At 47.4% G+C, this 27,809-nt stretch overlaps 1 protein-coding gene across 5 annotated transcripts in view; it reads left to right on the forward strand.

The window, feature by feature from the left end:
- AFAP1 (actin filament associated protein 1) overlaps positions 1 to 27,809 on the forward strand; it is a 190,500-nt gene that overhangs the window by 89,519 nt on the left and 73,172 nt on the right. For all 5 annotated transcript variants that reach the window (XM_078003133.1, XM_078003134.1, XM_015137960.3 and 2 more), the window contains 2 exons: positions 11,297 to 11,508; positions 16,471 to 16,650. In XM_078003133.1, the coding sequence (XP_077859259.1) occupies positions 11,297 to 11,508; positions 16,471 to 16,650 (392 nt within the window). The remainder of the gene's footprint in view (positions 1 to 11,296; positions 11,509 to 16,470; positions 16,651 to 27,809) is intronic.

The raw sequence follows: 27,809 nt of genomic DNA on the forward strand, positions 1-27,809 counted from the left end.
TACAACTCAGAACTTCACTGGGTTCCTTTCTTTGTAATGGCAGTGAGTAAAGACAAGTATGTTTTCTTCTTGAGGGTATTTTCTAGCATTTGGAACGTTTGTCTCCGGCCTTCCCCCTGCAGGGTACTTTCAAGGCTGGAAACGGGGATTGTTTGATTTTGGGGGCTGTTGGTCATTTTCATTCGGAGGAGCTGCACATAGCTGGCGGGTCACAGCCCCTTCAGGGGTGCTGTTCCTCAGCCGCTGAGTCCGGAAGAAGAGGGGACCGGGGAACTCAGGCCTGGGGAATGAGGAGACAGCAGTGATGGCGCACAGTGGCTTCTCCAATCACAAGTCTGCCGTGGGACGCTCAGTTGATAGCCCCAGGACACAGCCGCCCCTCCCTTGCAGAGCAATAGCCGGTGGTTGACTTGTCTGCTCAGTTCAGGATCATATGGCCCTCAGTTAGATACGAACTTTGAGATGGTTTTGTCGAACCTATGTGGGTTGTGGTCTCATCGGAGAAGCCAATCCGTTTCACATGTCACGGAGGGAGGAGTTTATTGAAGGAATGAGGCCGTCTGCAGTTGTGAGAACTTCTTCCTTGGAAGAAGCACAGGCAGTTTCTGCTGTGTCTGGTCAGGCTGGCAGCTGGGAAGAAAGCTGGATGAGGATTGGGGAAGAGGAGGGACAGACAGACGGGAGCCTGCGTCTCTCCCGATGGCACGGGTGACCGGCAACAGCCCACGTGAGCTGCAGCAGTCCCTGTCCCCATGCCAACCTGCAGTCTGGGGCCACTGCTTCCCTCTGCCCTCCACATCATTCCCAGATTTCTCTCAGGGCCACCCTAGCCCAGAATCATCTAAGAAAGGGAATTTTGGGAAGTGTGATTCCAGCCTTGCTAGGTTGATACAGTAGAAAACCACCACAGTTTATCTTTGGTCAACTTGGTACCCATGCATACCTCTTTTAGCCACACTGAGTTTCCAAGTAGAGACGAGCAGCGCATGGTTGAGCCTAACATAATTCACCATCACCCAGGTGACAGAAAATCCCCAACTCCCCACAGAGGAGACAGAGCCCCTTTGTCCAACATTTGGATGACATCCATTCTCTTCTAGAGCCTGTAAACCAGATTCCAAGATACTAATACAAGGTTGACTCCTGTTAGCGCTTCTTATGTGAGATGGTAGGGGCCTGGGAGAGGGAGGAAGAAGAATTCATTTCTGTGTACACAGTTATATTCTTATCAAAACAAGGAAGAAAAGCCTAGAACAGGTTCAGTCTCCACACCTGGTCAGTGTTCATGGCTAGAATCGACCACTTCCTTCCACTGTCCCTTTCGTATTCCCGCTGCCCTCAGCAAACCTCTTGGTTGGTCATGGTTTTTTTCTTGGTGGGTGATCCGACTTCCTTTCCTGCAAGGTCTGGACCTTCAGTAGCACTTCTGTATTGGATGGCCATGACTTTTCATTAACTTTAATCAGAGGGTGTGAGAACACAGAGGGGGCACTCAGGGGGTCTTCCAGGTCCCCTGAGTGTTCTTCCTTACTCCCACTGTGGGGTAATGCCACTGTGGGGTAATGCCACTGTGGGGTAACGGCTCCTCACGGTTGGGGTCCGTCACCTCAGCCACTGCCGGAGCCGCTTCTTTGCCTGTTACTGACATGAGGAGCCCAGTGTGGCCAGGTGGCAGCTTCTGCTTCCAGTTTAATGAAACCATTGCCCTGTCTTGCCCTTAGACCCATGCAGTCCAGCATTTTAGGGAAGGAAAGCAAACATTTCGTTAGTGGGTCACTGGGGGTGACAGGGAGAGGAGGCTCCTCGCGTGTCACCCCTCGATTCTTGGGCTGTGAGTCTGGGCTGTGGGAGAAACAGTACCACCAAGTCAAAACCTATATTGCCAGAAGATACTCTGAAGTCTGTTGCCCCCAAGCCCACAAGCTGTCACCAGTTGGTTGGCACTCTAACTGGATATTAAAAATATATGTATTTTGACCTATTGGGCAAGCGACTTCAGGGTGCTGGAGACTGCGGCAAGGTCAGTGAATTTCCTGAGCACAGAGCCATTGTCGTGTACTTCATTTGCTGTAAATGAGTTCCCTGGTCAGAAGCAATGGTGTGGGGATCCCATCGTGGAGAACAGGACATTCCCTAAGGCCCTGTGGACCTAGAAGGCAAATTTATTTTAATGATCTCTTCATGATGGAAGTGGACCAGTGATAACAACCTGCCATGAGGTGCCAGCTGATATCCCAGGGATGGTGTCAGGGCGTAGGGGTGGGGTGGGGAGGTTGATGTTGGCGTCTGCTGTTGGCAGGTAGGGTACTCGGAAGTAGCTGGAGTCGGATTAATTTCCAGGAGTGAAGTCCGTGTTGCTGAGTTCATGCATAACCTCTATTCGTGCCATCATGTCCACATGTACATGAGCCCATTTGGACAAGAAGTCTGGGGAATGAGGCTGACTGATATAGAAACAGTGGGTGGTGGTATTTACCCGAGTATGGAGAATGAGGCTGACTGATGTAGATACAGTGGGTGATGGTATTTACCTGAATATGGAGAATGAGGCTGACTGATGTAGATACAGTGGATGGTGGTATTTACCTGAGTATGGAGAATGAGGCTGACTGATGTAGATACAGTGGGTGGTGGTATTTACCTGAGTATGGAGAATGAGGCTGACTGATGTAGATACAGTGGGTGGTGGTATTTACCTGAATATGGAGAATGAGGCTGACTGATGTAGATACAGTGGATGGTGGTATTTACCCGAGTATGGAGAATGAGGCTGACTGATGTAGATACAGTGGGTGGTGGTATTTACCTGAGTATCAAGATCCTCTTCTGCTGAGGTCTGTTTACATCATGTGCCCATTTGTGAAGGTCTGTTGACAGCATCTTCTGCAGACCAGTTGTTTGTTACCTGTTTTTTAATCATGTTTCTCTCCATTGTCAGTCATCCAACTAAACCATTAGGCAGCGTTCGTGAATGGTTGTTGAGGGAGGAGGCAGCGCACAGGACTAAGGGCTCCTTGCTCACTCACGTCTTCTGGCGTGGATGGAGCCTGCTCTCACACACCCGCTTTGATTTGAGGATGGAGTGCCCCTTCATGGGTCAGAGAGCCTGTGGGCCATGCAGGGCGGCTTAGGTTTCCTCTTCTCTTGGTGCCCCATGGTGAAGCCTGACGTCTCTGCCAGGGCTTCGCTAGCCGAAAGTAGTTCCTCAGAACTAAGGTGGTTCTCTGTAAAGGATGGTGTAGCCGTGCTCCAGACTCCCAGAGGTCCACACTCACCTCCGCTGGGTGAGCCTGCCAGAGTGTCCATTACCAGCCTGCGGAGCAGTTAGGGTTCATCAGAAAAGCAGAACCATTACGATGTGGATAGAAGACTTATTCTAGATTAGCCTTGCACACTTGCGGAAGCTGTTGAAGTCTGTGGGTGACTGTGGCCTGAGCACCTGGTAGGACCCACCCTCTGGAAGGAAAGCTGGCCGTGAAGCGCAGGAGGTCAAGGGTAAATGGAAACCCATGAGGTCAAACTGCAACTCATCTATGAGTTCCTCCAGACTCAGTGACATGAGTGACCCACACAAGATGCAGGTACCCTTGGCTCTGGAGTTGTCCAAAACACTGAAGCAGGAGAGCTTGCAGCAAGCAGCGGGGGGACCTGAGCCCATGGCTGCCCCACACCAGCAGGGTGTGCAGCGTACCAGAGCTTCCGCAGGGCCTGGCGCCCTGTGCTGGCCTCAGAGATGGGCCTACTTGTTTCCTTCTTTCCTTCCAGGTCCCTCACAGCTTCCCTTGAGGCCAACCCTACCCCAGACCATACAGAGCAATGGAAGTGGCGTTCCAGTTAGCTACGTTGACATAGCATAAACTCACTACAACACTCGTTGGGTGTTTTGGTTTCAGATGTAGATTTCAGTTTTATTTTCAGCTTTCTGATTCCTCTGTTTTGCCCTCTTCCCTCTCCCTCCTCCAGGGGGATTGGCTGAAATGGCATTTCTGATGTTATGGGGTGTGTGTGTGTGTGTGTGTATGAAATACATTATGTAATGCCGCTGGTTTTTGATAATGAGCACCCACTTCCTCAGGCCCCGATGTTGGATTGGCATGTGCACAAGTACGTTACACCTGCTTCTGGAGTTTCAGGTTCACAGGGAGGTATCCTGTGTCCTTCATTTTATCCTCACAATAACTCTCAGAGAGACAAGATTATCTTAAAGACACTGAGTTTCAAATAAGTTAAATGACTTACTCTATTCCTCTAGAGTGAGATCTTGGACTTAGACTGGCCATTATCAAACGTAAGTCAGATCTCTGCTCTATTCACAGCCTTCTCATGGCTTCCCATCCCACTCAAAAGTTAAAGCCAGAGTTCTTCTAAGGGCTTCTCTCCTCATCCCTTTACCTACCACCTGTTCCTCCCCTGCTCACTGCCCTCCACCGCCAACCCCAGCCCCTTTTATACTGTCCCAGCAGCATGAAAGAGCAGAACATCTGTAATGCAGAAGGATAGTCATTGTTCAAAACTTCGTGGCCCTTAAATAGCTCTTGTATTTTGATCCTGTAAGAATCTCAAGTAGAAAAGTGTTTAATGATATTGCCAAAGTGACGATGTGGGATGGAGAACTTTCTCTGCACTCCAAATGCCTTGCCTTTCACAGAGTTGTGTGGGGCGGCCGGAAGGATCGAGGAGAAAGCCCTCTGTAAGTCTGAAAACGCTAGACACAGCTGCAAAGCACCGCCTTCGTTCTTACGAAACGACAGTGAGACCTGACGGAGCGGCTCCAGAAAGGAGCCAGACTGCAGCGTTGTGTTATTTGGACACATCCCTACTCTCCGATAGCCCGTTTGTCCTCTTTCCCCTCACCCAAGTGTGAGAACAAAGAGGGCCAAGGCTTTTGTCTGTTTTGCATCTGGCAGGTAATATGAGCTCAGTAAACACTTACTGATAGATGAAGGGCTGTGCTTTTTCCACTCCTTTCCTTTGTTCTGTTGATTTTTCTATGCTGAATTTCAATTCAAGTTTTTTTTTTTTTTTTTAATTGTGAAACATCTAATATTGTGCTTGCTCAGTCTTGTGCCCAGAACTAGAACTCCAAGAGAAATGAGGGCCACAGCTCCTGCCCCAGAGGAGCCATGTTTTCTGCCAGCCTCTCTCTGCTGCCTCTGAAAAGTGAGGTCAGAAACCAAGACAGAGGCCTGATGGGTCTCCTGCTTATGGCCTCAGCAAAACCAGTGCATTGAAACGAAAAGGCAGGGTCTCCGTGGCCATCCAGTCCCCTTGAGAACACCTGCTCATCACTTAACCTTTGTCTGTGGTTCGTGTGCCTTTTAAAGATAAATTCTTATGTAATTTGGGTGGAGAGAAGGCATGGCCCCTTAGAAAGTCGTGACACCCTAACCGCCTTCTCAGGGCACCGTTCCTGGCACTGATGTGCAGTGTGTATGGGATTGCCATTGCTTTTATGCAGTTTTTTTCTGGAATGAACATTTTATAGTGAAAAATAGTAGTTTACTGGAGTGTTCCTTAATTTCATCAGCACGACACTATGATAGCAATTCCTGCCCATGAAGCTAGTTTCTGGTGAAGAGTGTGGTGGTGCATGTGAGGTGTGAAGTTGACTAGATTAGGAGGACCTAGGGAACTGGTGAAGCGTTATTTTTGGGTGGATCTGTGAGGTGTTTCCAGGGATCACTGGCGTGTGGGTCTGAGTGGCCCACACGGGGAAGACCAACCTCAGTGTGGACAGCACCGTCCGATAGGCTAGAGGCCCAGAGAGAACAGACACAGGAAAGCCGATGGGCCTGTCTTTTCCCTGAGCTGGGAGACATCTTTCTCCCTTGGACGTCAGAACTTCAGGCGTCCCGGCCTTGGGACCCCAGGACTTATACCAGCACCACTGCCTTCCCCGACTTCCCCTCCTCCTGGATTCTCAGACCTTCATCTCAGACTGAGAGTTTCACCATCTGCCTCCCTGATGCTGAGGCTTTTGGACTCGGACTGAGCCATGCTACGAGCATCCTAGGGTCTCCAGCTGGTAGACGGCTTGTTGTGGGATTTCTCCATCTCTGTAATTACGTGAGCCACGCCCCCTAATAAATCGCCCGCCCGCCTGCCCGCCTGCCTGCCTGCCTGCCTGCCTGCCTGCCTGCCTGCCTTCCTTCCTTCCTTCCTTCCTTCCTTCCTTCCTTCCTTCCCCCCTTCCCCCCTTCTCCCCTTCCCCCCTCCCTCCCTTCCTTCCCCCCTTCCCCCTTCCCCCCTTCCCCACTTCCCCCTTCCCCCCTGCCCCCTTCCCCCCTTCCCCCTTCCTCCCTCCCTCCCTCCCTCCCTCCCTCCCTTCCTTCCTTCCTTCCTTCCCCCTTCCCCCCTTCCCCCCTTCCCTCCCTCCCTCCCTTCCTTCCCCCTTTTCCCCCTTCCCCCCTTCCCTCCCCCCTTCCCCCTTACCCCCGTCCCCCCTTCCCCCTTACCCCCTTCCCCCTTCCTCCCTCCCTCCCTCCCTCCCTCCCTTCCTTCCTTCCTTCCTTCCTTCCTTCCTTCCTTCCTTCCTTCCTTCCCCCCCTTCCCCCCTTCTCCCTTTCCCCCCTCCCTCCCTCCCTTCCTTCCCCCCTTTCCCCCTTCCCCCCTTCCCCCCTTCCCCCTTCCCCCCTGCCCCCTTCCCCCCTTCCCCCTTCCTCCCTCCCTCCCTCCCTTCCTCCCTTCCTTCCTTCCTTCCCCCTTCCCCTCTTCCCCCTTCCCCCCTTCCCCCTTCCCTCCCTCCCTCCCTTCCTTCCCCCTTTTCCCCCTTCCCCCCTTCCCCCCTTCCCTCTTACCCCCTTACCCCCTTCCCCCTTCCTCCCTCCCTCCCTCCCTCCCTTCCTTCCTTCATTCCTTCCTTCCTTCCCTCCTTCCCCCCTTCCCCCTTCCCCCCTTCCCTCCGTCCTTCCCTTCCTTCCTCCCTTCCTTCCTTCTCTCCCTCGCTTCTTCCAGCCACTCACCCATCCACCTGTCCATCCATTCATACATCCATCCATCCGCCTGAGCATGTTTCTATCCATCCATCTGTCTAATCTATCTATCTATCTCCTATGGCTTCTATTTCCCTGGAGAGTCCTGACTGATACAAAGAGCATTTTCTAATCAACAGCGGCCTTTCAACAGAGTTCACACGCTTCTGTTGTTGGCCCTTTGGTCTGCTGCCTTACTCTACACGAAGTGTAGACATCTGAATGGGATGGACCTGATGGTGTCTAATCAATGTCCCCTCTGAGTACCCCTGAAATAAAACCTTCCTGTTCATCTCTCTGTGAATACCTGTACCACTTACTACAAGACTAGAAGGCAATCAGGAATTCTTTTCCCTGCTCCCCATTTCTGAGTTTTTCATAATTTTTCACAAAGCGTTCATTACCTCTTAATGTAATCCAAAACCCCAGTCCCCCAGACGGTGAACTTCTCAAAGTCCTAGACTACAGTTCTGGCTGGTGGAGCTACCAAGCGATATCCTGAGTGAGAGTCTCTTCTCTTGATTGGGTCCTCGCTAAGCATACTTTCTAGAGAGTTCTCTTGATTGGTTCATCGCTAAGCATACTTTCCGGAGAGTTCATTATCCTTTAGGCTCGGTGACTTCTGGCTGTTCCTTGTTTGCTGCTAAGTTGGCTGATTTTTCTAAAAATGGGTCTGTTGTTTCTACACTTTTAGAAGAAGGCAAGACAATGAACTTAATTGTCTTTTTCATAGCCGTAGACCTCAACTCATTCCCAAGGATGAAAGGGCTGCTAGAACATAGTTTACTTTTTCCATTTAAAAGCAGAAGGCCTGGGTTCACGTTTCAGTCCTGTCGTTCACCAAGCCTGTGATCCTGGATGACTCTTGTAGTGTTTGAGCCTCATTCTTCCTTTTCTCGGAGTAAGACTAACATGTTATGTGCCCATCTCCAAGTGGCTGGGAGGTCCAGTGAGATGGTGGATGTGAGAAACCTTTGTAAATTTGGAGCAGGCCTGACTTTTCATGGCTTTATCCTAGCACCTGCTATGTAAATACAGATAATTTTAAAAAAGTGCCTGGCATAGAATAGAGCTCACAACATATTTGTCGAATGAGTGAAATCAAAGGTAGTTTTCCCATTTATAACTAATTGACTCATTAAATCTTTACTTCATTATTTACTGAACTTGATGTTCCAGCAAGTGGCCGAGCCCTGAGGGCTGTGTGGTCCTCCACGCCACGATGAGAATCTTTCTGAAACAAAGCTAGGATGATGTCCATGGCCCCTCCAGAACCCCTCAGTTTACGTTGGATCGTAGCACAGCACGCGATCTGTGGTCTGGCCTCTGCCTGTCTTCTCATTTCATGTTCCATTGTTTCCTTCCACATACCCTTGTTCTAGCCATGCTCACTGTTTTAAAAACCCTGTTGTTGTAAAATCCATTTACCAGAAAGTGTATAAAATATGAGTATATGGTCAATGATTTATCATAAAGAAGCCATGTGTGTAACCACCATGCAGGTCAAGGGTAGAACCCTGTCAGCCCCAGAAGCGCCCTGCCCCTTCCTAGCACAGCCAAGGGTAACCATGGACTTTGCTCTGTGGCCTCGCTCACGTCCTGTCCAGAAGCTGAGAGGGACCCACTGCGCCTTGGCAGCATCTGATGCTTGTCAGTGCCTTCACTCACTACATTTCTCCTTCTCAGACTTTTTACTCTGGTTGGCAACAGCTTGTCTCGAGGCCTGGCTCTAAAGTGACATCTTCTCTGCTGTCTTCCCTGTGCCCCTGCGTGTGCTGCCCCCTCGTTCCCGGCTCCATGACAGCTTGCATTTTGCCCTAGACTGTAAAGCTCTCGCCCCTCCACCCCCATCCAGCAGAGCTTTGGCAGCAGGGTGGGTATTTTTCCCCCGGGTCCCCAGTATCCACTTGACATGTGGGACTTGAATGAAAATTGGAATGTAAGTAGCCACCTGTGGCTGCCGTGTGAAGCGGGGGTGCTGGGTGGGTGTAGGTGCTGATGGGTGTGTGGGGTGAGTTGGAGGGGGATGTGGAGCCAGTGAGAACGACCCATCTGTGGGCAGAGGGGTGATATGAAGCAGGGGGAGAATCGGGGAAGAGACCTGTGACCCAGACCAGGACGTTCTATTCACCTCCAACCTTTGAGTCAGCCCTCATCGCGTCCCTCATGGCCTCTGAGCTGCTCCTGTCTCTTACCTCGTCCCTCCTTCAGCCCGTTCCTAGTGCCGTTGCCAAAGTTACCTCTTCAATCTCCTTAGTTTTTGCTTAAAATCCTTCCTGGACTTAAAAAAAAGAAAAAAAAAAGAGAATCTTGTTCCGTTGCCCAGGCTGGAGTGCAGTGGCAGGATCCAGCTCACTGCAGCCTCAGACTCCTGGGCTCAGATGATCCTCCTGCCTCAGCCTCTTGAGTAGCTGGGACCACAGGCGGGCCCTGCCATGCCCGGCTAGCTTTTTACTCTTTATAGAGATGGAGTCTCGCTATGTTGCCCAGGCTTGGTCTTGAAATCCTGGGCTCAAGCGATCCGACCGCCTTGGCCTCCTAAAGTGCTAGGATTACATACAGGTGTGAGCCACCACACCTGGCCTCCTGGATGACTTTTCATTGTGGAAAATTCAATTTAAACCTTAAATCTTTCCATTCCTCCCTGTTCGTATTGAATCTTTGCAAGGAAATTATAAAACAAACATGATTACTAAGTACAACTTAAACTCCAGTTTCCAGCAAGTAAAGATATGAGTTCTCTTCTGTGTAGACTCTGCCCTTTTTGGCACTTGTGCTGCATTGCACAGCCAACTGCATTGGCCATTGTTCTCCTTATCTCTCATTCATTTATCATTTAGGTGTTCATCCCTGAAGTATGTTTTGAAAAAGAAACGTGTTCCAGATGATTCTGGGGGCTGAGGGGAATTCAGAGATGAATCAGATCCTGTCTCAGGGAGCTTATCACCCAGCACAGCTGAAAGTAATGAGAGGAAAGACGGTCGCCGGTATTCAGGAAGCACTTTTACTGCGCCATTCACCCTACCGAGGGCTTTGCCAGTGTATTTTAAATACATTTAACAGCGCTTCCTTCTACAGTTATTTGGGTACTTGCCCTGTGCCAGGTACTTTGTTAGGTGCTGGGGAGATCACCTCCAACAAGATGGTCTCCTTTTCTTCAGGGGGCTTAGAGCCTGCAGTGGGGGTCAGTGTTGAGGTGCGCTGCCATCCGCTCTGTGGTGGGCCATGTGGAGACTCAGACTTGGGGCTTCCACAGCAGAAGCTCGTCAGTCCTGGAGTCCGGGTTAGACCGCCAGCACGGTTGGGTTCTGGTGAGGCCTCTTCCTGGCTTTCAGATGGCTAAATTCTCACTGTGTCCTCACATGGTGGGGACAGAGGTCTCTCTCTCTTCTTATAAGACCACCAGACCTGTGGGATTAGGACCCCACCCTTAAGACCTCATTTAACTTTAGTAACCTCCTAGAAGCCCTATCTCTACATACAGTCATTGAGGTTAGAGCTGCAACACTTGAATTTCGGGGGGGACACAGGTCAGTCCATAGCACCCAGCTTTGGTGATTCAGGGAGGGTTTGCTGGAGGAGATACCAGGAAGTTAAACCCCGAAAGATGAGAGCACTTACCAGGCAAAGGCAGGAGGGCAAGTGGATGGACAGGAAGCTTGCTAGAGGGCGTGGCACATGCAGAGACCCTGAGGTGACAGAGGGGCGATATGTTTGGGAAACTGTCAGTCACAGCAGTACACATGCCAGTGTGTCACAGAGTGAGATGGGCTTCATTAGAAGGACAGGCGTACATTTCTGTGAAAGTTCCAAGGATGCTCCAGAAGGGAGAGGTGGCCGTTGGTGGCATCTTGAGTGTCAGGGATGTTGTGCGTGTGGGGATGCCAGCAGGGAGAGGCAGATTGCAGCCTCAGGAGGACTTTGACATAAAGGTATGGACGCAGGAGGGCAAGGACCTCCATGGGCAAGAGTTCCGTGTGGCGGAACACACTGCAGAATGAGGATGGCGCTCGTCCGTCAAGAATGTGGCGAGGAGTCCGTGTCAAGCCAGTGTCGGGTCAGCGTAGGGTCCGGTCCATATGAAACAGTCTAGAAACAGTTTTTATAAACACAGGATTTGTAGGCACTTCAACTTTTCGTTGAGTTTCCACTGCCCAAGTCTTAGCATTGTGTTTTTGTTATTATTGTTTTTTTCCTTTAAGGGGCAGAAGTCCCTTTTTCATTCAGTTACTTGGTGATTAAAAACATGATGATGTGCTCTTGAGCCCAGGGGTAAACTTCAAGGTAAAAAAGTCCTTTTACCAGTGTATGTTTATTTTTTACAGATTATGATTCTGATGCGATGAGCAGCTCTTACGAATCGTATGATGAAGAGGAGGAGGATGGGAAGGGGAAGAAAACCCGGCACCAGTGGCCCTCCGAGGAGGCCTCCATGGACCTGGTCAAGGACGCCAAAATCTGCGCCTTCTTGTTGCGGAAGAAGCGGTTCGGCCAGTGGACCAAGTTGCTCTGCGTCATCAAAGACACCAAGCTGCTGGTAAGACATTTGGAATCGCTTGCATTTTTGTAAGATTGCTACACTCAAAAGCCATGGAGTTTATATCCAGTCACCATTAACATCAGCTGTGCAGGAAGGGCAGCGCTCAGACCTCAGCCAGGTACCCTGAGCTCGCCGCAGTCCCATGCCGGGAGCCCCCACGCACTGTCAGGGAGCACTCACCCGTGTTGTGTGTTCAAGGTTGCTGGTTTCCCAGCTCCAGAAGCAGCCAGCAGACAAAATCATTCCCATTCCCAGGCAGTGCCTGTGGTTTGCGTCTGTGGAAATGCACAAGATTTTAACTTGCCAGGAGTTGCAAGATGGATTTTCTCATTTGTAATGAGTCAGTGGATTCCTCAAAGCCAGCTCATAGAAGTGGGACGGGGAGCAGCCAGGAAAGGAAATTCTTTTGGAAAGCTTGGGGCCAATTTTTTTTTTTTTAAATCTGAGCGGCAGAACAGGAAGACAAGTAAGGAACAGAGAAGCAGGGAAGGGGAGAACCTGGACCTTGCTGTGGGGTTATCCCAGTGGAGGCCCCAGCAGGGAGGCTGCAGCCCAGGAGGACGCTGTGTGGCATCCCTCCGTCCTCCCTCCTCCCCACTCCCTGTCCACCTTCCTTTTTTCCCTCCTGCCCTTTTTTAGAAACCATGGCTGGTTATTGGAATTATGAACTTTAAGAGTATGTTTTTGCCTTTTGTTCTTCCCTCAGATTAACCTTGGGGGAGACATTGCTGAAAATTACATCATTAATTAGAAAACGAGAATTTATGTTTCTGTAGAGCACTCTGTGGAACAGATAATCCTTTTTTTTTTTTTTTTTTTTTTGGTAAATCCAGGCTTCGTCTTTGAATTGTGGGAATCTTTTTTTTTTAAACTAGGTTCCTAGGATATTATATATATTTTAATGTTTTTGTTCAGTTTTTTGAACAGAGTACATATTTTTTCCACAAGTGTGGCCTGAATTTCTCCCAGATTTAGAACGTGCCAAAAATGATGCCATGGGGAATATTAAAAAATGAGAAAAAGAAGATTAATGTGGTCCTTATTTACAGTCTGATATAATGGCTACAAGATGTGGATATATTATATAAATGTTTTAGAAATGCATAATCAACTTTCATTTAAAAGAGAAGCTTCCAAATCCAGTGAGGGAAGCTTCGTGCTTGTGCGTAGGGATTAACGGTTTGGGGCTCTGAGTCCCTGGTCCCTCTCCCCTGCCCTCCTCTCCCTCATACCCTGACTTCTTCCCCTCTCCCCTGCTTTGTCTTCCATTTGGGCTCCTGCCAGCTTTCCCCCTTCAAAACCAGGATGACAGGCCGGGCGCGGTGGCTCAAGCCTGTAATCCCAGCACTTTGGGAGGCCGAGGCGGGTGGATCACGAGGTCAGGAGATCGAGACCATCCTGGCTAACATGGTGAAACCCCGTCTCTACTAAAAATACAAAAAACTAGCCGGGCGTGGTGGCGGGCGCCTGTAGTCCCAGCTACTCGGAGGCTGAGGCAGGAGAATGGCGTGAACCTGGGAGGCGGAGCTTGCAGTGAGCCGAGATCGCGCCACTGCACTCCAGCCTGGGAGACACAGCGCGAGACTCCGTCTCAAAAAAAAAAAAAAAAAAACCAGGATGATAATACCTACGACTTAGGGTAGTTGTGAATATTTAAGAGGAAATTAGTGGACAAGCAGGTGAAAGCACTGTCTTTGGTCAAATGCAGAATCAAAGTTATTTTTATGATGAAGCTTTTTTCCTTTAAAAACGACCTGTCGTTCAGGGCCCAGATGACCCCCACTGGCATACAAAATAATGAACAGTGATAGAAGCAAATGCTTTCCAAGTTTACACAGCACAGAAAAGAAAAAGCCATGTTCTTCCCCTAAATGTTCCCAGTCTGTCTTCCCACACGTTACCGCCATGAACAGCTTTTTTTATATCTCCTTCTGGAACTTGTTCCTTCTGTGCTCAGGTAGCTCTGGGGTGGGTACTGTGATGTACCCAGATTCCCGCTTCAGGACTGAAGGTCGCATTTCCTTGGCAGGGCTGGTGAACCCACCTCGGGGACTGTCTGCATTGAAGAGGGGCCTAGGGCCCAAGGCCAGGCTCCCTCCCCAGGGGTCTGCGTTCACTGTGTGTGTGGGAGGTACAGACCCAGACTCACTGGGCAGCTCTGATGGGGCCTTCCAGCCCCAGAGCTCTCATGGTGGTATCCATCCCTGAGGCCACTCAAACTGGGCATCTTTGCCCACCCCACTCCTCCCTCTCCTTGCTCCTGGTGTTGTGTTCAGGACGCCGGTTCATTAACCTCCTGCATGCTGCTGTCTGCTGTAGAGGCGGCTTCCCAGGAAATCCAGCCTGCTGGGACTGCCAGATTGCAGCTTGTCCTATTGCTGATAGCATATCTCTTGTGAGACATTTAACTTAAGGGGGAATATGTTATAAAGTTCCCTTTCTGAAATAAGCGTTCATCCTCTTATTGCTGATAGCGTATCTCTTGTGAGACATTTAACTTAAGAATATGTTATAAAGTTGCCTTTCTGAAATAAGTGTTCGAGATGGTGGGCATGCTGATTACCCTGATCTGATTGCTATACATTTTATGTATCAAAACATCACTCTGTACCCCATGAATACGTACAGTTATTATATGTCGATTACAAAGGTTTACACAATTCAAAATAAAAAAATAAAATTCCCTTTCTGATTCCTTCCATTGTACGATTAGTTGACTTTCACCTTTCTTTTTATATGTACTCAAAATGTAAAACATCTCAAATGGTAAACATTCATAAAAATCTGAGGTTAGTTGAGGTATTTTTTTTCTCCCTTTTCAGATCAGTTGAGTTTTTAGAAAGGAAATATATTTCTTATCTGTGTACTTCAAAGTACTGGATTTAGAACAGCAAAAGGGAAGGCCAGGCGCTGTGGCTCACCTGTAATCCCAGCACTTTGGGATGCTGAGGCAGGCGGATCATGAGGTCAGGAGTTTGAGACCAGCCTGGCCAATCTGGTGAAACCCTGTCTCTACTAAAAATACAAAAATTAGCCAGGTGTGGTGGTGCACGCCTGTAGTCCCAGTTACTCAGGAGGCTGAGGCAGGAGAATTGCTTGAACCCGGGAGGCGGAGGTTGCAGTGAGCCAAGATCGTGCCACTGAACTCCAGTCTGGGCAACAGAGTGAGACTCCGTCTCAACAAACAAACAAACAAAAAAACAAAACACACACACACACACGAAACAAACCAGGAAAGGACTCTAGAAATCCCTTCTGAAAATAGCTGTCTATTCATTCCTTCCTTCATCAGTGAATGTTTAGAGTCAAGATGCAGGCTCTGCACGTGCACAGTTGGGGCTGGAGTCCTGGTCTGTCGCTTTTCATGTTGCCTGACTCTCAGGCATGTGACTTAACCAGCTGCACCCGGTGTCATAATCTGCAGAATGAGCCACCGTGCCGACTGAGGTGCTTGAAATGCCTCATATGATGTTGAAACTCAGCACTTGGTAGCAGATGTTATTGTTACTGATAACTTAATTCAATAAAATAATAATAACAACTGCAAAACACGTTTTGCAAATGAGGAAACAGACTCAAGAAGTTTAAGAAACTCCCTGGGCCAGGCACGGTGGCTCACGCCTGTAATCCCAGCACTTTGGGAGCCTGAGGCGGGTGGATCACGAGGTCAGGAGATCGAGACCATTCTGGCTAGCACGGTGAAACCCCGTTTCTACTAAAAATACAAAAAATTATCTGGGCGTGGTGGCGTCACCTGTAGTCCCAGCTACTTGGGAGGCTGAGGCAGGAGAATGGCGTGAGCCCAGGAGGCGGAGCTTGCAGTGAGCCGAGATTGTGCCACTGTACTCTAGGACCCAGATCTGCCCTCTTGGACTGTTAGGAGGTATGCTTTGGCCCCAAGTAGTACAGGTAAACAAACCGGGGTAGGGAAAGCTTTGGGCAAGGATTTGATTCTCAGTTTTACAGATAAAGATTAAGCAAGACCCATTTGAGTTAAGTCTCAGTTCTAATCTTACCAATTGAAATCTTTAGAGTGAATGTCCGTTGTGTAGATGGATCAGCTTTGTACACTATGTATTGATATTATCCTCTTACTAAAATAATTTATGTCTTTCAGAAAGAAGATGAGATAGGCAGATACCAAGCAATATCAGTTATTCAATAAAGTACCCGAATGATTATATTATCTCTCATTAGGGCTGTGGAGTTGCAACAAATCTAATAGTATATTTTATATATTATTCACATAAATATAAATGTATTTTACATATACATTTAAATAAACATGTTAAATATAGATTTATGTGTGCGTGTTGGGTGTTTTGTTTTGTTTTGTTTTGTTTTGTTTGTTTGAGACAGAGTCTCTCTGTCACCCAGGCTGGAGTGCAGTGGTGCTATTATGGCTCACTACAGCCTCGGGCTCCCAGGCTGAAGGGATCCTCCTGCCTCAGCCTCTCAAGCAGCTGGGAGTACAGGACCGCGCCACCATGCCTGGCTGATTTTTTGTGTTTTTGGTATAGATGGGGTTTCTTCATGTGGCCTAGGCTGATCTCGAATCCCTGGACTCAAGTGATCCACCTGCCTCAGCCTCCCACAGTGTTGGGATTACAGGCGTGAGCCATCGTGCCCAGCCTATGTTTTTAGTTATGTAAATACATTCCTGTAATTCAATGGAGAAGCGCCACTGGATCATAAGTGTATCAGAGGAGGGACTTTTGGTGTTTGTTGAATCCAGCGTTAGATGCTCAGTAAGCTTTTGTGAGTCAGTGAATGGGTGTGCTTCTTCACGCTTGGAGGCGAAGTGTCGGTGAAGAGCACTGTGTGTGTGAACCTGCTCATCTGCAGATTCAGACCTTCCGATGCCGTGCCTGCACTCATGTTTTCATGATGCTAGAGTTTCCTTAGCGTTTCTGTTTGAACTCCCTTATAATATCAGTTGATTTGTTGTGTTGAATGCAGTGCTATAAAAGTTCCAAGGACCAGCAGCCTCAGATGGAACTGCCGCTGCAAGGCTGCAACATTACGTACATCCCGAAAGACAGCAAAAAGAAGAAGCACGAGCTGAAGATAACTCAGCAGGGCACGGACCCGCTGGTGCTTGCCGTCCAGAGCAAGGAGCAGGCCGAGCAGTGGCTGAAGGTAGGTTGTCTGCTGTGTTTCGCAGCCATTTCAGTACCACGTGCCTTTCTGAGATCCATTTTAATTTTAATTTTAATTTTAATTTTAATTTTGTTCAAGCATAGGCAAGATGGATTAACCCAAAGAGTTTCGTCTTTAATAGCTAAATATTCGGATGATGTGGAGGTGAAGCAGAAACCCATGTCACTTTCACTCCTATATTTAAAAGGCAGCTTGTCTCTGTAGGCTGCTTCTACGACTTTCTCTTTTACTTTTATTTTCTACAGCGTCACTTTATTGTGTCTGCATATGGATTCTTTTAAAATTTGATTCTACTTGGGATTGGCTGGGCTTCTTTCTAAGTTTTGGGAAAAATTTTCAGCCATTTTCTTAAAATACAGCTTTTCCCCATTTCTCCTTCTTCTCTGAGACTACATTTAAATATATGTTGGACTTTCTCACTATATTTACTTCTATTCTCTTTTGTATTTACCAACCTTTTTTCTTTGTTGAAACAAGGCTTGGCTCTGTTGCCCAGGCTGGAATGCGGTGGTATGATCTCGGTTCACTGCAACCTCTGCCTCCCGGGTTCAATCGATCGTCCCACCTCAGCCTCCCAGGTTAGGTTGGATTACATGCCACCATGCCTAGCTACTTTTTGTATCTTTTCTAGAGACAGCATTTCTGTATGTGGCCCAGGCTGGTCTCGAACTCATGAGCTCAAGCGATCCGCCCACCTTGGCCTCCCAAAGTGCTGGGATTACAAGTGTGAGCCATCATGTCTAGCCCTACCATTCTTTTTCCTTCTTTAGCCTGGTTTATTTTTCTTGTTACTTTCCAGCCCATTATTTCTCTCTTTGGCTGCTTCTAATCTGCCATTAAATTTGTTCCTGTTCTCTGGGTTCTTAATTTTGGTGATGGTAGTTGTCTTAGTCTACTTGGATTGCTCTGATGAATATGATAAACTGAGTGGCTTGTATACAACAAATGTATTTCTCACAGTTCTGGAGGCTGGGAAGTCCAAGATCAACGGACTGTTCCATTCGGTGTCTGGCGAGGGCCTGCTTCCTGGTCCACAGATGGCACCTTCCATCTGTGTCCTCATGTGGTGGAAGGGACAAGGCAGGTCTCTAGGGCCTCTTTTATAAGGGCACCAATCCCATTCGTGGGGGCTCTGCCCTCATGACCTATCACTTCCCAGAGGTTCTGCCTCGTAACACCATCCTCTTAAGGGTTAGGATTTCAGGATATGAATTTGGGGGAACACATTCCGTCCATGGCAGTAGTGTGCAGTCCCAGAATCTCTAATCTTTTTGGTTTTTGTTTTAGAGTTCGTTTTGGCTTTTATCTAGAATTTGCAGTTGTTTCTTCTTCAAGCTGGAAATACTATTTGTGCAGTGTTAAATTTCTTTTAGAAACGTTGACTTTTGTCTTCATGAATCTCATCAGCATGGTGGTTTGACAGTGGTTTTGGTGGAGTTTGAACCTGGTTCTGTTGTCTGTTGTGCTGTTCTTGTTCAGGTCATGTTTGGCATCCTTGTGCCAGGTTATCGCAAGTTCACGCTAGGCATTATATTAGGGGAAAAATTATTGAAATAATTTTTTTATAACAGCGTTATTGAGGTATAATTCACATACCGTAAATTCACCCTTTTCAAGTCCAATTCAATGTTTTTTTTTTTTTTCGGTATATTCACTGAGTTGTGCAACCATCACCATAACCTAGATTCTGAATTTCATCGCTCCCAAAAGAACATTGTACTGGCTGGGCGCAGCAGCTCATGCCTGTAATCCCAGCCCTTTGGGAGCCAAGGTGGGCTGATTTCTTGAGCCTGGGAGTTTGAGACCAGCCTAGACAACATGCAGAAACCCTGTCTCTACTAAAAGATACAGAAAATCAGCTGGGCATGGTGGCACGTGCCTGTAGTCCCAGCTACTCAGGGGACTGAGGTGGGAGAATCACCTGAGCCTGGGAGGTTGAGGCTGCAGTGAGCTGTGACTACACCACCGTACTCCAGCCTGGGTGATAGGAGTGAGACCCTGTCTCAAAAACAAAGAACGCCGTACCCATTAGCAGTCAGTGCCCTTTTGCCACCACCCCTGTCCATCTTAGGCAGCCACTTATCTGCTTCCTGTCTCCGTAGAGCTGCCTGTTGTCAGCATTTCACAGAAGTGGCTCTTACAGTGCGTGGGCTTCCGTGCCTGGCTTCTTTCACTTAGCGTCGTGGTTTCAAGGTCCGTCCATGTGGAAGCAGATTTCAGTTCTTCCTTGCTCTTTATTGCTTCTTGGGTCATATGTAAGAAATGATTACTTGATCCAGGGTCCTGAAGGTTTACATGTATACTTTATTCTGAGAAGTTTACAGTGTTAGCTCTTATATTTAGACCTTTGATCCACTTGAATTTAATTTTTTGCCTACAGTGTGAAGTAGGGGTCCAACTTCATTCTTTTTCCTGTGGGTCCCCAGTTGTTCCTATGGAAATAACTTCATTCCTAGAACTCTGCTTTCCACTACCAAGGAGCATTTTCCCTTGCCTCTCCCACATGCGTGGGGGTGTTAGCACTCCAGAATCAGTTTATTCTCAATTCAGGGTTTGAGGTTTTCAGAGCCACCCAGGTAACTTTAAGGCAGCCCGCGGCCCATTCAAAAGTAGGTTTCTATTTCTTTCAGTTCACTCTTAACTCCAAGTTACATTCCGTTGGGGTCTCCGTCCTGCTTGTGGGTGTTTTGCCAGGGACCCCGTCCTTGGCATGCCCTGGACCACAACTTGGATCTCTCTTCCCACTGAGCCATTGGAGGTTCTCCCTTGCCCCTCAGCTGCCCCCTTGGGATGGCAAGGCAGCCCCAGCCACCAGGCTTCCCTTCTGAATTTCCATCTTCTTCTGGATTTCGGCGCAGGCATTGCTCACTATCAGGCATTTGGGTTGGTTCCACATTTTTGCAGTTGTGGATTGTGCTGTTATAAACATGTGTGTGCAAGTGTGTTTTTCATATAATGCCTTCTTTTACTCTGGATAGATACCCAGTAGTGGGATTGCTGAATCGAATGGTGCTTCTACTTTTAGTTCTTTTAAGAAACCTCCAGGTCGGGTGCGGTGGCTCATACCTGTAATCTCAGCACTTTGGGAGGCTGAGGCAGGCAGATCACAAGGTCAGGAGATCGAGACCATCCTGGCTAACATAAAAATACAAAAATTAGCCAGGTGTGGTGGCAGGCACCTATAGTCCCAGCTGCTTGGGTGACTGAGGCAGGAGAATCGCTTGAACCCGAGAGGAGGAGGTTGCAGTGAGCCAAGATCACACCACTGCACTCCGGCCTGGGTGACAGGGGGAGACTCCATCTCAAAAAAAAAAAAAAAAAAAAAAAGACATCTCCACTCTGTTTTCCATAGTGGTTGTACTAGTTTACATTCCCACCAGCAGTGTAGAAGTGTTCCCTGCTCACCACATGTACACCAGCATCTATTATTTTTTGATTCTGGTTGTTCTTGCAGGAATAAGGTCGTATCACACTGTGGTTTTGATTTGCTTTCCCTGATCATTAGTGATATTGAGCATTTTTTTGTATGTTTGTTTTGGCCATTTGTATAACTTCTTTTGAGAATTGTCTGTTCATGTTCTTAGCCCACTTTTGATGGGATTGTTTGGTTTCTTCTTGCTAATTTGAGTTTGTTGTAGATTCTGGATATTGGTCCTTTATCGGATGTATCAATGGTAAAGATTTTCTCTCACTCTGTGGGTTGTCTGTTTACTCAGCTGACTGGTTTTGCCATGGAAAAGCTCTTTAGTTTAATTAAGTCCCAGCTAATCGCATTTGCTTTTGGGTTCTTGGTCATGAAGTCCTTGCCTAAGCCGATGTCTAGAAGGGTTTTTCTGATGTTATTTTCCAGAATTTTTATAGTTTCAGGTCTTGGGTTTAAGTCTTTCATCCATCTTGAGGTGATTTTTGTACAAGGTGAGACACGAGGATCCAATCTTGTTCTCCTACATGAGGCTAACCAATGATCTCAGCACCATTTGTTGTACAGGGTGTCCTTGCCCCACTTTATGTTTTTGTTTGCTTTGTTGAAGGTCAGTTGTCTGTAAGTATTTGGGTTTATTTCTGGGTTCTCTATTCTGTTCCCTTGGCCTATGTGCCTATTTTTATACCAGTACCATGCTGTTTTGGTGACTATGGCCTTATATTATAGTTTGAAATCAGATGATGTGATGCCTTCTTTTGTTTGTTCTTTTTGCTTAGTCTTGCTTTGGCTATGCGGGCTTTTTTTTTTTTTTTTTCTCATATGAATTTTAGGATTTTTTTTCTAGTTCTGTGAAGAATGATGGTTATCTTGCTTTTCTAATTGTCTTCTTCAGGAAGATTGGCCCAACCCACCTAGTCCATCATTGCCGGCAAGTACCTGTTATGAGAAAAGGGCTCAGGAGTGGGGTGGCGAAACACTTCATAGCAGCGGGTCTTATACCACGCAGGTCTCCCTCCATCAACCTTCAGTCTCTTTCGCTGTCATCCGCAGGAAAGCATGTGGTTCAGACCCCATGATAAGACCAGTAGCTGCCACCGCTGTCTGCCAGCTGCTCAGGACACACACATGCTTTCTTTTTCATGTTGTTGGCAGTGACTGTGGCTCTTCCCACATCTGTATCATATGGGAGATTGAGAAGAGCTTTTTTCCCCTCTGGACGATCCTTCTGGAAGTCCTGCGATCGGGAGTTTTTACTGTCGAGTTTTCTTAGCCTTCCCAGCATAGAGCTTTAATATGTTATATGTCAGCCACCACCATTACCAATTTCACTAAAGCCCTTTACACTCACAAGGAACTTCTCTGCCATCATTGTCCCTTAATCCTCAGAACAGGCGTGTGTAGTTTCATTTGTCAGCTGACAGCCTGAGTCTCAGGTGGGCGAAGTGCTACCATGATTGATAAGTGATCAAGCAGGGGGTCCAAGTCAGATTTTCCTGGCTTCACATTTCATTCTCATTGTGTTGGGCCATCTGACAGTTTGCCATTCCCTCTTTTATTCCACATTTCTATGACCATAGTGCCATCCCTTCCGTAAGGCAGGAACAGCAGTTGTGGAATTCAGTGCGAAGCTTTCTGTATGATTCTGTTTTCTTCACCTGATCCCAGCTTTTGGTCACCTGTACCCATCCTTCTGCATTCCGTGCTTAGCTGTTCCTCAGTGGAAACCTGAGAAAGGCTGCTCTGAAACTTCAGCTTTCTTCTTTTTCTCCTCTGTCCTTACAGTTAGTTAAGTATTTCCTGCCCACTAAAGAGCAGCTCCCTTCTTGCTGGTGCTGGTCTGACATGAAGTCATCTGGAGTGTCACTGGGAGAGGGCGTAGAGCCGACAGTGCACTGACAAACAGACCAGTAAAAACAAAAGTTTCTCAAGATGTCAGATGCTGATGGAGTGAAATAATCTTCTGTCACGTTTCACCAGATGGGAGCTACTTATAGATCAGAGGCACTTAGCTAATTATAGAATGATGACTCTATTTATGAACGGAAGTAATTGCAAGATTTTTTTTTTTTTTTTAGCATTTGCTGATTTTTCTTAAAAGGAAAGTAAATAATACAGGGTAAAGTATCTTTTCTAAAGAGTTTAAATTGTTCAGTTACTCTGTTTTTCATGTCTGTGCTGTTACTTCCATTACGTATAATGGTACAGGAACCTAAGACGTCTTGATTAGAAAGGAAAGTCAGATGACAAAACTAGTTTCAAGCAGTTACAGAATTATCTTAGGCCAGCAGAGACCTGAGATGGGCTAGTGTTGTTTCGTCCAGATGCTGTCATTAGATCAGAAACACTTGGAGATGTAAACAACGTAGATTTCCAGTGATTCACATTCATTAGGGACTTAAGAATATTTTTTCCCTTTTTATTTTGTATCATTTTTATATCCTCTTAAGGTCTAAAATGCTGCAGATAGAATTGAAACGTGTCTCCCCTATTTAAGTCTCTCCCTCTTCCCAAAGGCAACTTTTATCTGAATTTGGTCTTTATTATTATCTTGGTATGCTTTTAAAAAAATACTTTCACTTCTGTAATCCCAGTGCTTTGGGAGGGCGAGGCGGGAGGATCACCTGAGGCCAGTTCACGACCAGCCTGGGAAAAAATAGCAAGATGCCATCTCTATAAAACATTAAAAAATTAGCCAAGCATGGTGGCACAGCCTGTAGTCTCAGCTGCTTGGGAGGCTGAGGCAGGAGGATCGCTGGAGCCTCGGGAGTTTGAGGTTTCAGTGAGCTGTGATTGGGCCACTGTACTCCAGCCTGAGTGTCAGAATGAGACCCTGTCTCTAAAGATAAATAACAATAAAAAAAACTTTCACTTATATGTATATACACCTATTCATGGTAAATGATACTTTATTCACGTTTTAGAATTTCTGTGTAAATGACTTCAAACTCCACAGACCCTGCAGCTGTTTTTTTTTTTTTTCTACTCAGAATTGTTCTGCTTCCTTGTGTGCTCACTGGTGTTGCTGCTGCAGGCTGAGTTGCCGTGAGATCTTCCAGCACGCGTCCCACAGCCGCACGTTTTGTGTCTTGTCTAGGACACACCTGTTACATTGGAATTGCTGTAGTTAGTATGTGCACAGCTTCAGCATCACCAGACTCTGCCAGATTGTCTTCCAAGGTTATTTGTACAATTCTCCTTCTCCCAGCAGTGCAGGAGAGGACTATTTTGTATGTATTCTTTCAGAGTTTCCTTGTACATAGGCAAGCAAATAGCAGCGCAGATTTCATCTGCCCTGCCCCAGATGAAATCTGCCCCCGCTCCCCCACCATAGAAAGGGTGCAGCATTTTGGACCTTTTTTTTTTTTTTTTCCACCTAAACAAAGTATCTTGGAGATTTTTTGCAATTTAGAGAATAGAGCATTTCCTCTTTCTTTGTTATAGGCTATGACATTTTATTGTATGAATAGACCATACTTCAAAAAAATAGTCTGTCTCCCATTTATGGACATTGGGTTGCTTTCAGTCTTTTGATATGACAGACAATTCTGTGTTAGATAACCTTATGCTTATCTCATCTCACACTTTTGCTGGTCTGTAGGCTAAATTCTCGGAAGGAGTAATCACTTCCATGAAGGTTATCGGCATTCGTATGATAATTTTGATGTATAGCTAAGGCACTCTCCTAGGAAGTTTACCAATTTTCCCTCCCACCAACAATATATCGAGTGCCTTTTCTTCCTGCAGCCTTGCCAATAGAGTGTGTTAGCCAACTTGTGTATTTTTGCTAGTCTGATGTAGAAGGATGGCATCTCAGTCTAGTTTTAATGTGCACTCCTCTTATTATGAATGACATGAGTATTTTTTTAATAGGTTTTAAGAGCCTACAGTTGTATTAGTATTTCTGTGAACTGTGTTTATTTCCTTTGCTGTTTTTGTCTGTATTCTTTGCGATATTTCTCTGTTTAAGGAGTTCCCAGATGACTGAGGCAAAGCCAGGTTTGGTAATCACTACCCTTGCTCAGCACTCCATTTCCCTTTAAGAGGAGGCCTCCGGGAAGTGGTAGGATATCAGAGAAAATAAGTCTTTTTGTAGTCAGATAGGCAGTTAGGGTAAATGGCATTCTGCAACCCCTTTGAATAAAGTTTTACTTGATTTTTATAATTGCTTCTTAAGTTCAGCATAATATAACACAGCCAGGAAAAGGACTTGGGAGCCAGTATTGTGTTGAGAGAGAGTGTATTAGTCTTCTCGTGCTGCTATGAAGAAATATCCGAGACTGGGTAATTTATAAAGGAAAGAGGTAAAATTGACTCACAGTTCCGGCTAGGGAGGCCTCAGGAAACTTACAATCATGGCGGAAGAGGAAGCAAACACATCCTTCTTCACACGGCAGCAGGAGAGAAGTGCGGAGCAAAGGAGGGGAAAGCTCCTTATAAAACCATCAGGTCTCCTGAGAACTCAGTCACTATCACGAGAAGAGCATGAAGGTAACCGCCCCCGTGATTCAGTTACCTCCCACTCGGTCCCCACCATGAGACATGGGGATTATGGGAACTACAATTCAAGATGAGATTTGGGGGTAGACACAGCTGAACTGTATCAGACAGTACAGGTAGAGCACAGACTGGCGTCAGACTCTTAGGACTGTGACCTGAGCCCCAGCCTTTAAGCACTCTGTTTTTTGGACAAGCGATGTGACTTCTCAGTGCCTGTAAAGGGGGGCATAATAATGGTATCTGCTTTCTAGAGCTATTGTAAGGACGAGATACTAAGACCCAGAGTGTTCGGAATGGCAGAAAGCATGTCATGAACCTTACATAAGTATAAACTGCTGTTACCACTGTTGCTTTTCCTCTGCCACCACCTCTGCATCTCAGCAGGCTCTGCACATGCCCGCAGAGAACAGGCTGGACAGCTGATGACAGCAGGATGTTTCTGGGGTCAAGAACTGGACTTACATTACCACTTCCCACACTCCTTTGGCCAAACTAGGGGAGGCTGAGAGACAGTCTCTTCCTGTGTCCGCTGAAAGAAGAAACAACGTGGTGAATAAGCTGCTCTCTCCTATTTCAAAATAAACCAAAACACCCTAAGACAACCATCTTAGGCAGTTTTGAAGAGGCTGCTTTCCTTTTCTTACCAGGACGTAGCAGAGTCCTGGTGCTGGTGGATCCCACACTCACGTAGCCAGCCGGGGGGCGTGGGAGCGACACTGTAGGGGTTTCTTAGCATCTTGTGGTTTCAAGCAGCCCTAGGTGAGCACAGAGTGGCTTTAATTTTGCTGTGCCGGTACCATGGTGGCTTTGCCAGAGTTCTCTAGGAAGAATCACAATACGTTCACTGTATCCATTGTCCTTGCAGAACCTGAATCCGGTGGACACACACGTTTGAAGCCACGTCTTTAATATTCACCTGGGTGAATTCACCTTCCATGTGCCCTTCCTTTCCTCCTGAAGATCTGGGCATTCAGTCAGTTTTATTTCCTTTTACCCCAAAGAAGTTATTAAAACAACATTTAAGAAAACCTTTTTTTATACAGTGAATCTTCTGGAAGTCAACTCTTGGGGCCTTGACTGTCTGGAAGGGTGTTCATTTCTCCCTCACTCGGATGAGACGTCACCCTCCCTTTGTGCCCACTGGTCCTGCGGGTGTGGAGTGTCCTTCCCCCCCCGCCTCCTCTTAAGATTTGTTCTCCACATCTGGTTTTCAGCAGCGGATGTGATGTGTCTCGGTGCAGTGGTGTGGGTTCTTTTTGATCTTTCTTGGAGTTGGTTATGCTTCTTTGTTTCATGGGTTGATGTCTCTCAAAAGCTTCACTTTGGGAAGCTTTTGGTTGTTCTCTCTTCACACATTTTTTTCTGCCTTACTTTTTCTCTCCGCTCTCTTTTCTTTCCTTTTTTTTTTTTTTGGAGACAGAGTTTCACTTTTGTTGTTGAGGCTGGAGTGCAATGGCACCATCTCGGCTCACCTCAACCTCCACCTCCAGGTTCAAGTGATTCTCCTGCCTCAGCCTCCTGAGTAGCTGGGATTACGGGCATGCACCACTACGTGTGGCTAATTTTGTATTTTTAGTAGAGAGGGGGTTTCTCCATGTTGGTCAGGCTGGTCTCAAACTGCTGGCCTCAGGTGGTCCGCCCGCCTCAGCCTCCCAAAGTGCTGGGATGACAGGCGTGAGCCCCCGCGCCCGGCCTGTCCTCTCCTTTTGAAGTTGTATCTGTAGGTGTGTTGGGTCCTCTGATGCTTCCCGTAGATTGTGGATACTCCGTTGTGGTTTCCTTCAGTCCTTCCGTGGCTCAGCCTGGGTGGACACTTCTGTTTACCTGTCCTCGGGCTTATGGGTCCTCTCTCTCCTGTGGGCTCTCAGCCCACCCGATGAAGTCATCTTTTCTGAGATCCATCTTTCACTTCCGGCATTTCTTTCTTTCTTTTTAAAATCGTTTCCATCTCTGCTGAAACTCCCCATCTCTTTATGTCGCCTGCCTTTTCATGAGCTATTTCGGCATTTTTATTTTAGTTATTTTAACATCTTTGGTCATTCCAATGTCGGGCCCACCTCTTGGCCTGCCTCTGTTGAATTGTCTCAGCAGTTTCTATGACATTCTGTGCATTTTGTGTAGAAGAACAGCAGAGACTGACGAGAGTGGTATTTCCCTGGAGAAAGGCGTGCCCCCCTCCTGCCCTGCTCCCCACTGGCAGCCTGTATCTGGCTCTCAGGTGGGGAGGGGCTGCATCTGGTTGCAGCTTCACCTTGCCTCACTCCACTACTGCCTTCCACACCGTTGACATGTCGGATCAGGAGTTTCCTGTCTGCATGGCATGGCTTGGGACCCAAGACCCGTGGTGAAAATCTGAAGATCTCTTTTGTGTGCTACAGACAAGTGCCAGCTTTCTAAACCAGCTTGATTTTGGTTTTGGTTTTGGCCTACCAGCCAGCTTTTTGGCTTGCTAAGGTGGTCTCTTTTCTCTGCAGTCTTGCCTCTGGCTCTTTGTGCCTTGGGCGAAATCCCGCTGTGCTGTGCTCTGTCTCCAGCTGTGGATGCTCTGGAAAGCCTGGGCCTCCTGGGCAGGGCTTCTCTCCACTGCCCTGCCTTCCCCTGTTGGGCGACTGCCTTGCACCTGGGAGAAGGGCTGTGTCTCTGGGGGCGGCGGGGCGGGGCAGGGCATCTCTGAACTCTTGTTTCCTCGGCGCCAGCTTCTGTGCTGTACCTGCACACCCAGTAAAGACCCTGGAGAGAGTTGGCAGGTGACTGCGGACTCATTCCGTCATCGGGGTGCCTTGAATTGTCAACAGCTATGCCAGCCCACACAGTGAGAACTTGGCTGGCTTCTTCCCTGTCCCATATGTGGTAGGTTCCCGCCTCACCCACCACCTACCAGTTACAAGGGGGCCTGTGGGTTACTGTTTTCCTACGAAGGACCCTTCACTGTTAGGATTTAGTTCATTTTCATTTAGGGTTTTCGCATCTTCATTGCTCAGAGGGGTTCAGATGTACCAGGACTTTTTTTTAGCGTATCTACTTGTTTTATTTGTCAGGGTGGGAGCGATGGTTTTGTGTGCTCTTCTGTGTGGTAACTGGAGGTGAAAATGCCCTGTGCCGCCTTTTCTTCTTCACAGTCTTGCCAGAAGTTATCACTTTTATTAGTTCTCTCAAAAAATATTTTTCTGGGCTATGTTAATTTTTTTTCCTGTAGTATGATTGATTATTTTCTACT

The sequence above is a fragment of the Macaca mulatta genome, chromosome 5 (assembly GCF_049350105.2).
Source record: "Macaca mulatta isolate MMU2019108-1 chromosome 5, T2T-MMU8v2.0, whole genome shotgun sequence".
NCBI lineage: Eukaryota > Metazoa > Chordata > Mammalia > Primates > Cercopithecidae > Macaca > Macaca mulatta.